Genomic DNA, 9,921 nt, shown 5'->3' on the forward strand with positions numbered 1-9,921 from the left:
CTGGACAGTCACAGAATGCACTTATCAAAAAAGTCAACTCAAATAGCAATTTTTATGTCCTCTTTAATCCCCCCCTTGCTTATAATCTTCTAACTCCACCCCCAGTAAAACTACTTGCCCTTTTCATACAGAGCTGGGCCATTGCATATATTCTTTTTACTGATTGCTTCCCTTTGCTGGCCTTTGCCTCACATGTTTGCTTTCCTTTTATTCCGAAGGTGTAAATGTCATGATTGCTTTATTACTAATTTCCATCTGCTCTGGCACATAGGAAAGGCTCGTTAAAACCCACGTCACATAGATTTCAAAGCATATCACAGACATGCTATTTGATCTTCTGAGCTCTGTGTTTGGCGGTTGGTCGCTGTGTGTCTAGTTAGTTAATGATCAAACAGGTTCAGAGATAATGACTTGTCCAAGGTTTGGTGGGAACAGTACTGAGACTGAACTCCTTTTCTTAGGATTAGTACAGAAGGCCATCAGTCACCGATAGGATTACTCAGTGGTGCTAACAGAAAGGTAACCAGGACTTTAAGAGTGGACACTGGGTGCAAGTTCACTGTCATTTTTGTGCTCTTCAAGACCATCCCACACTGGAATGTTCCGTACTTTTCCAACTTAAACTATCCCTGCAAATACCTAAGGTACAAACTATTAATCCTTACCGATTCACAAGTTGTATTACACTATGAAAAACTCTTCTATGATAACTGTCTGGACTTTTCAGTTTCATGTGCTATTTGAACATCAACCCCCCCACCAGAGAGATACATTTTACTTTGTGTCTTAGTCAAGGCTGTTAGCCACTGGATACTGTGAAGCATTATCCAAAGAGACTCTGGTAGATTGTGATCCAGTTGCCACTGAAATGTATCTTTACTCACTTCACCAGTTACAGGAAGTGGAGCCACACCCCACTTTACAATGTGCCTCGAGATCAGAGATACCCACCCTAAGTACAGCTTGTAAACCTTAGTTCAAAACTCAGAAAAATACACACCCATACCATAGGGCAACCAGAAAGTAAAAATGGTTTGCATATGTTCCTCCCAAGCCCATTTAAATAACTAGAAGCAAACAAAGAAAACCCCAAGCTATTTGTTCTTTTCTAAGATACTGTGAAATATGCAGGAAAATGGACAAATCTGTCAATTATTATAGTTAAGTGAGGTAACCGTGAAGTATTAATGCAAATCTTGTATAGGGATCTTAGCCTTTGTATGCGTGTATTTATGTGCTTGTGAGTATAGGTTATTAAACCTGAGAGGATACTGCGGGTTGGTTAATGAAATGGAGTGGGAAGGGTAACAGGATACACTTAACAAGAAAGTGCAGCGGGAATACCTGGGGCAGAAGAATTGGAGACAGTATATGAGGGAGAGGTGGATGGAGTGAGGTTCAATCAAAACAATATACAATGCCACAATGAAATCTGCGACTTTGTACCCACCATCGCGCTCATGCAAGCAATCCTTATAAAACTCGGTGATTCTCCCCTCAACACAGACATACACAATATGTCAAAACACAGGAGGGCTTATTGGTAAAAGCGGTTCTGCAGAAGGGATGGTGGAAGGTAACGTGGTGGGGGCGACTAAAATTCATCATATACGTGTATAAAATCGTCAGAGTTAAAAAATAAATATCGAAGCATATAAAATCTTAAAAAAAAAAAAAGAAAGCAAAGCGCTTGAGGTTGTGGTGAAGCGGCTCCAGTGCAAACCTTCAGAACTGAGGGTCTCTCGCTTTGTCTTCACTTCTCCCGGCTTTCGTTCCCTACCGGAGTAAGCGCGCCCTCGTTGACGCTCTTTGCCGGCGCCTGTGACGTCACTACTCCGCGCCGGCGGCACGTTGGACCGGCGGTATACCGGGCTTTACCGAGGGCAAAAATGGCTTTAGCTAGTGATTTCTACCTGCGCTACTACGTCGGGCACAAGGGCAAGTTTGGGCACGAGTTTCTGGAGTTCGAGTTTCGGCCGGATGGTGAGCGGCGGAGAGGCTGCGAGGGAGGGCGAGCCGCCCAGGCAATGGGTTTCTGTGTTTTTTTTTTTTTTTTTCCCTTTCTTATTTCAATTTACTTGTTAGTTTTGAGTCAGGGTCTTGTGTAGTGCAGGCTGACCTCGAACTCACGATTCTCTTGCTTCAGCCTTCGGGATAGTGGGATGGCAGGCATGTTACAACGCTCCAGACTCCAGAAGAACCGGTTTGGAGGGTTTCATACCAATATTGGAAGAGTTTGCTTGTGTAGCACGCCTGCGCAGTGCTTGTAAGAGAAAAAAAAATGCTGTAAAGTAATTCAGAAAAGCGGATCCTGCCACTGTCAGAAAAATTGAACACACAGGAATCGGAAACTTAAGAGCAGAGAACCTGTGTTTCGGGAGTGTTAACAGAATTATCAAGAGACACATACTCTAGCGGATGCTTGTAATCTTTAGGTGGCCTTTTTGGCCTACTCATTCATTCACTATCTGTGTTAAGACTGCTTTGTAGGGGAGGAACCCCGTATCTGAACACGGGAGTGTGATATGTGTCAGGTTTGAAAGACAATTCTTCACCAGTGGATGATGGACAAAGGTAAGGGAGTCAGTGAATGCTCCCAGAAGCTCTTTTTGTGCCGCCTTCTAGATAGTCGGTCAGCTCTGTGTAGATGAGTCTGAATATCTCCTTCCTAGCCACCAGCTGTCAGAACACTTTCAGGTAGACAGTGAACACAAACTTTGTACTTTCTCCGAGAAGCAAATGGCCACAGAGGTAGCTACTGATGCTCTGGGTGAAGAGTGGATGGATGGGTTGTGTGGTCCCAATCACAAAAAGGACTGAGAATGACAAATGGTTTTACCACAAAGCAAGGCTTCTTGGCCTAGTGCAGAGTGCACCAGTTATTGTTAAAAAACAAAAATGATATTGCTGAACTGAGCCCCTGTCCCTCTGTACTTGGGTCCCAAAGAGCTAGCAGAATCCTAAAGTGTTTCAGTATCTCTAAAGAAGATGATGTCTGCTCATGCACCATTGAAAAGCCCTTGAACAAAGACTGCAAGAAATCCAGGAAGAAAGCACGAAAGACCCAAACATCTAGTTACTTCATATGTCCTGGAACACCACCAACTCCAGTGTATTGTTCTGAAGAAACAATGCACTAAGAAAAATAAAGTAGCTACAGAATGAGCTAAACTTTTGGCCTGGAGAATGAAGCTAGAGAGAAATACTGGGAACAGATTTCTAAGAGACGTAGGCTGTCCTCAATGGGAGTATTAGTCCAGTAAACAATAAGTGTTTAAGAGTAAGAAATAAATGATCAGACCTTGAAAAACAAACAAACAAAAAAACCCAACAACAACAAAACAAACAAACAAACAACAACAACAAAAAAGGCTTTGCCTGGGTCTTTAATCCTAGCATTCTGGAGGCAGAGTCAGGCAGATGGAGTTTCAGAAAAGCCAGAGCTACACAGAGAAACCCTGTCCCCCGAACAAAGATTCCCCCTACAAAAAAGAACCTTCCTCTAGAAGATGAGATACTTGATTGAGATAAAAACAATGAACCTTCTTGGTTTCTGGATGAGAGAAAACCCAGAAGAGAACAGAATTAGCAGGGATTTGTTGAAGCCCCTGTGTAGTGTAAGGCAATTCTTACCTGTACCAAGAATTTTTATTTGTGAATGTTCATTGTGTAGTGGGCAGTATATAAATGTCAAAGCCGAAGGTAGTTGGGAGATAAACATTTAACCTACGATAGGATAGTATGGATTTTATTTAAGTGCTTTGTGCAAGTTTTGCACAAGGTTCTTTGAAACGTAAGGAAAGGATCATGTATTCCAAAGGTTTGGAGCGTTTAGGAAGAAGTCAGCATAGCAGTCAGTGTCCTGCCGTTATTTTGAAACTTAATAACTTCACCCTTGTTTTCCAAATTTTGATGTCGTGGCGGTGGTCTTTTACTCTTTTATTTTCTCTGCTCTTTTTTACTTATTCCTCTTGTAATTCAGTTCTTGTTCCTCTTGCCTGTGAACAACACCAGCTTGTCCTTATCGCCCTGAGTCACATGAATTAAGAACCCCACGGTATCAGGGGAATCTTATGTAAAGATCGGTCCTCATGCATCTCTGCCACCGCATTGCTCCACTCACGTGGAAAATCGTGAACCACAGAATCTGTCAGTTTGGCAGAGGAGAAAGACATTGCAGCTGTATCAGGGCACCTGACTGACAGGGAAGCACACACCAGGGGCTTCAGAGCTTGTGAGGAATGGGTTGAAATAAGTCAGCGAACAAGCTTGGCAGTTCATGTCGTTTGCATGCTTCCTAGTTAAAAAAAATCATTATCTTATCCATATACACTAATATGAAGGGAAAGAATTGAGAGAACATTTTTGGAACTATAGAGAAAGAGTTGATCAAAAACAGACCTTTTGAGACTGTGTGATGCTGCGTAAGTTGCTTGCCTTGATTTTATCTCCTGTGAAGAGGTGAGAAAGTGAAACCCATTCTTAGAATTCCTTTAGAGACCAGGTGAAATATTGTGAGAACAGACTAGGTACTCACATCACACTAAAGAGAATACTTAGTAGTTAGACACAGACACTTTGTGCTCAGGGCTAGGTTAAGAAAATAAACTGTTTACTGTGCACAACTTTAATCCCCGAACATAGGCAACAGAGGCAGACGGATAGATCCCTGTTTGTTCAAGGCTGCCAACCTCGTTACACATTGAGATCTTGTCTCAAAGAAAGGAAGGAAGGAAAGAAGGAAGGAAGGAAGGAAAGCAAACAGACCTTAACAAACCTGACCCATTTTATGTTGAAGGTATGGATTATTTTAAAAATTACTAGCCTGCTTTTAATTGAGTATTTAGCATTGATCTTGCATGAGGAAAGTAGATATACTAATAAAAGTGGGATTATGGAATTATCTTTACCTTTAAAATTACTCATGATGTTCTCTTTCTCTCCACACAGGGAAGCTTAGATATGCCAACAACAGCAATTATAAAAATGATGTGATGATCAGAAAAGAGGCAAGTTCTATTCTCTCTCTCTCTCTCTCTCTCTCTCTCTCTCTCTTGAGACAGCGTCTCACTTTGTAGCCCTGGCTGTCGGGGAACTCACAGTGTAAGCCAACTAGACTGGCTTTGAACTCAGAGATCCACCTGCCTCTGGCTAACTTCTTTTTACATATTTATTTTTTTATATCTTGTTCATTTATCCTGAAGTTATTTCAGAGGTCTGTTTCAAGAAACCAATTTATAGATTGAAATGTTTTTATTTTAATTACATATGATTATAGCATTTTTAAAAAAATTTTTTATTGTGTTTGTATGGAGGTACACATGTAGCATCGTATGCAGCTGGTAGAAATTGGTTTTCTCTTACTATATGGGTTCTAGTGCTAGAACACAGGACTTTTTCCTCAGCTGCCTTTACCCACTACGTCATCTTGGTGGTTTTCATTTTAGTGTTTTTTTTTAACAAAAGAATCAACCTTAATACTTATATCCCCATATCATTTAATTCATTTTATGAAGTGTAAATTTTAAATGAAAGGCGTGGAAGTCAGGCTGGCCTTTGAGTGCCAGCTCACGTGTGAGAGCATTGTGCCCTTACTCTATGGCCCTAATACTGGCCCAGTAACTGTAAGCTGCCTGGGTGCCCCTGCCCCCTGCTTCCCCAGAAGAATATGGAGCCTCAAAGAAGCTAGAGTGGGAAGACGGCACAGTGTGTTGTAAAGAGCACGGTGTAGAAAAAGTAGCAGTAGTGAGACGGACGATTTGGGATCAAATTCAGTTGTTCACGCCTATTGTGTTTGGACCTTTAGTTAGGACTTGCTTTTATTTTGTCATGCTGAACTGTGGGACATTCAAACAGATGGGCATTCACAGATTTTATTGAACTGATTTTCAGGCTTATGTCCACAAGAGTGTAATGGAAGAACTGAAAAGGATCATTGACGACAGTGAAATTACAAAGGAGGACGACGCTCTGTGGCCGCCTCCTGACAGGGTTGGCCGGCAGGTCTGTGCCTTGTGAGTTTTTAATTGGATAGAGTCAAAGTTGGTAATATACTCAGTGTGTTTTTAGGATGTTTTTTTTAAATTGAAACTTTGATTATATAACTTCATTTTCTTTGTAAACTTTTTAATTTTGGTATTGGAGATTGAAGTCAAGGTTTATACATTCCAGGCAAGCAAATACGTCCGAGTTACACCTCCCAGCCCTTACTTGGCTCCATTTTCTTTGCTAGCTCCACTTACTAAAGGTATTAGCACATAGCTCTAAAGTTAGGCAGTAACATCTTTTCTCTAACTTGTACAGCTCAAGCTTGGACATTTTGACACTTATGAGTTATTTATTATAAATTAGCTATTATTATTAGTTATTTCTGCTATAAGTATGTATACACCATCATTGCTAGCTAAATTTGAGAGTTATGGTTATTCTCATTGAATGTAGTAGTTCACTTTCTCCAATTTCTTGTCTTAACATTCATATATCTGAGAGCTCCAGAGAGAGACCTGATGGATTTCTTTGCTCAAGTGGACCATTGTGTTTGCTTCTTAGACCCCCCTCAGAATAATCGATGTTTCCAAAGTGCTCCCAAAGAACTCGGCAGGCCCAATTTCACTCTGTATAGACAGTTTGGTTTCTAAATTGGGACTTTTCAACTCTTAGAGAAATGAGATACAAGGTCGAAAGAACTAAGCATCTAATCTCACTTTCCTGTGTTCTGAGGATTATACGTATGGCGGGCACTCTTTTTGACGAGAAGAAAGATCTGTAGAGAAGCCTGGCACATGCTGAAAGGAGCAGGGGTGGAACTGTTCTGTGGCAGGAACTCCGTGCAGAGCTTCGTATCAGGAAGCAGAGGCGGGGGTCTGTGTCCTGCGGGAACCCGAGTTACAGGGCCACTGCATAGGAGTAACTGGGCATTGTGTCCACAGAGAACAGCAGGGCATTTTAAAGCTATTAAACTTGTTTCTACAGGGAGGATGTGATATGCAGATTTGTCTGTGTTAATAAGGCGATATACTCTTTCAGAGGGTAGATTTATAATATACATCAGAAAATGTTGCTATTTTTCATTTATCTCTGCCTTAGTAACATTTCTGAACATCAATTTTAGAAAAATAAATTCAGAGACAGAGGACGTCGAGTATGTATAAAAATGTTTTCATCTGGGGAAAGCCAGTGCTCATTCCTGTGTAGTAGCTTTGTGTTCTCCGTGAGGGAGTAGTCTGCGTGCTCCAGACGCTGCTGCCGGACAGTTAAACCAAGCCTGCTGTGATTAGCAGAGAATCTTAGCTAATCCTCAGGTGGCTGTGTCTCATGAAGTGCACAGTTAGGCCTTTTGATTAAATAGCTGGGACTGTCTTTAATAGCATCTGCTTGATAATTTAGTGTAAAAATGCACTAATATGCAGCTCCTTCACTAGCTTTAGATTTCTGGATAAGTAGTACAGATAAAATTTGTATGATAATAATCATCCTGGAGTAACTAGATTATATTGATTATGTTGCATTGTTATGTAAGTTCTAGTTTTCATTCTGTTTCAGAGGGGATTAGGCTCTAAGTAGCCACATTACTCTATGGAGAGCCAGTGTTACTCGTGGTTATTGATATCATTGTGTGTTCTGTGCTTTGTGAGTTTAGGATTGAACATTGATAGAAGGCTAGTAAAGACTATAACGTTGTAAAGGTGTTAGGCACTGCAGAGAATACTCGTAATCTCCTAGCAGTCAGGCCCGATGCATGGCAGACTCTAAAGCTTTAGCTTCTGTTAGCGTCGTATATCTGCAGAAACTTACATAAAGAGAAAATACATTTGTGATATTTTAAATGGATTTGTATTAATAATCATTTCTAAACTGTGCTTTAATGTGCCAGCTCTCATGTTCACCAGCATCACAAGAAACATTTTTGTGTTGTTTTGTTTGAGCCCCTTTTTTTATGACTGCTCTGGAAAGCAGTTCTGGGTTGGTCCTGAAACTAAGTCTATTGGTCATGAACAGTCAGTGAGTTTACATTAAGAGAATTCTGTTAGCAAAGTAAATTTCTTTTGGTTTTTCGATAGAGTCTCTCTGTGTAGCCCTGACCAGTCTGGAACTTTCTCTGTAAAGCAGGCTGGCTTTAGACTTGAGCAGTTCTCTTGCCTTGCTTCTGGAGTGCTGGGGTTATAAACATGTGTCACCAGGCTTGCCTAAGACTAAATTTCTTTCCCTGTCATTAAGTTCTGGAAAGTTTGTACTTCTTGTAGCATGAATACAGATGTCTTTGGGGTGGATTTTTTTTTTTTTTTTTTTTAATATTGATGCCATTTCTCTACTGTTTTGTTTCCAGGAACTTGAAATCGTAATCGGGGATGAACACATTTCTTTTACCACATCAAAAATAGGTTCTCTCATTGATGTAAATCAGTCAAAGTAAGTATATTGCAGTTTAGCTGATCTCATTACTGAAGCTCATGTCAGAGCTGCTGGCTGTTGGCCACGGCAGTTTAGTGTTCAGACTTTTAAGTCATTAAACACTTGTTTTCTTGTCTGTCAGAGAAGTTAGCAGAGTATTTCACTGTCTAAAGTCCTTAGTTCAGCAGTGTGCATAGTAATCCTCACTTTCGTTGGTCGTTTTGTATTAAAAAGCCTTGGTCTAATGTCAGAAAACAGAAGGGAACTGTTTGGATTCGTCAGCTCCATTGGGCCCATGCTACATCGCACTGAAAAGAACGTAGGCATGTGTGAGCCTCCTTTGTGTTCTTAGCTTCTTTGCAGCACTACTGAAGCTTTGCTGGACCGAATCACTGAGTCGCTTCTTCATGCTCCTTTCCCTCAAAATGTCCCCATAACGCTTCCATTACTCCTTGTTGCCCTAAATCAGAACTTGCTTAAGTATACACTGCATGGGAACTGGGCTGTCTTCAGAGTAATCATAGTGCCCGGGACATAGTATGTGCCTCAAATAAGTAATAAAGAAGGGCAAAGGAATGGATGCATGACAATTACAAAGAACAGCCAACGTTTCAACCTATAAATGTATTCTCACAGTTCCTCTGTATATACACAGCATCCTCCGTACTCTGCTGGGTTTCTAAGTGGCTGCACTTCTCTTCGGAGAGCAGTGAGTGCTCCTAATTGCATTCTTCCTTACAGGAAGAGGGAAGTGTTGGTTACTCAGCCTGTTTACTGTAGCTGTCAGCAAGAGTATTCCTTTTTCCTTAAGTCAATTGGTTAATCAGTACAAGGGTTTCGTTTTGTTTCAGGAATTTGTAAGATCGTTTCATAGGGAGCAAAAAATAACATTGACTTTTTTTTAAATTTTAGAGATCCCGAAGGCCTCCGTGTATTTTACTATTTGGTGCAAGACCTGAAATGTTTAGTGTTCAGCCTCATTGGTCTACACTTCAAGATTAAGCCGATTTGAATGGGATGTTCTTGAGGTTATTTATATATTTAATTAAAAGAAGGGTTTTTTATTAATAATTTCGGGATTTTTATGAATGTGAAACTTTTGTATATAAACTCAATATATGAAAAAAAAAACAACAGGTTAAATGGTTTTTATTTCTTGCCTCCACGTGGAATGGACAGTTCTTATATATAATTGATTCTGTAAAGAAAAGCCACTTTTTGTTGAAAATTCGCTCTAATAAAAAGTACCAAAGCCTAGATGTAGAGTGGTTGTTTGCTTTTGCAACTGAATCAGTGACTTGCGTCAAGGACAGTAAGTGCTCTGCTTGGTAGAGCTTAGAGCAGAGGCCTCTCATCTGGAAATACACAGCCAACTCCTAGCTGTGGAAGGTGCCACAGAGTCACTCTCACTCCTCTGCTTCCACACTTCATAGAACTTACCTTTGTGACACTACCAAGGGTGTTTTTGCTTTTGTTGTTTGTTTTTCTAAAAGAGGTTTGAGTTTTGTTTTGTTTTAACATTATTACAAG

General features: G+C 40.6%; 1 protein-coding gene across 2 annotated transcripts; it reads left to right on the forward strand.

The window, feature by feature from the left end:
* The first annotated feature begins 1,811 nt into the window (after window positions 1-1,811).
* On the forward strand, window positions 1,812-9,650 carry Magohb (mago homolog B, exon junction complex subunit). 2 transcript variants are annotated; one of them, XM_032905555.1, is made up of 6 exons: window positions 1,893-1,983; window positions 4,645-4,798; window positions 4,951-5,009; window positions 5,893-6,003; window positions 8,327-8,409; window positions 9,304-9,650. In XM_032905555.1, exons 3-6 carry the CDS (start codon window positions 4,995-4,997, stop codon window positions 9,401-9,403), a joined length of 309 nt encoding a protein of 102 aa, XP_032761446.1. In that variant the 5' UTR covers window positions 1,893-1,983; window positions 4,645-4,798; window positions 4,951-4,994; the 3' UTR covers window positions 9,404-9,650. The 2 variants fall into 2 exon arrangements, with proteins under 2 accessions (XP_032761445.1, XP_032761446.1); XM_032905554.1 differs by lacking the exon at window positions 4,645-4,798 and having other exon boundaries at window positions 1,812-1,983.
* Window positions 9,651-9,921: the final 271 nt, after the last annotated feature.

The sequence above is a fragment of the Rattus rattus genome, chromosome 6 (assembly GCF_011064425.1).
Source record: "Rattus rattus isolate New Zealand chromosome 6, Rrattus_CSIRO_v1, whole genome shotgun sequence".
In the NCBI taxonomy this organism is placed as follows: Eukaryota; Metazoa; Chordata; class Mammalia; order Rodentia; family Muridae; genus Rattus; species Rattus rattus.

Bases quoted from the DNA above. Each gene is read 5' to 3' on its own strand.
- Magohb (XM_032905554.1), top strand. From the start codon at position 1,890: ATGGCTTTAGCTAGTGATTTCTACCTGCGCTACTACGTCGGGCACAAG. The intron at 5,010-5,892 runs GCAAGTTCTATT...ACTGATTTTCAG, and splicing joins ATGTGATGATCAGAAAAGAG to GCTTATGTCCACAAGAGTGT. The intron at 6,004-8,326 runs GTCTGTGCCTTG...TTTTGTTTCCAG, and splicing joins CTGACAGGGTTGGCCGGCAG to GAACTTGAAATCGTAATCGG.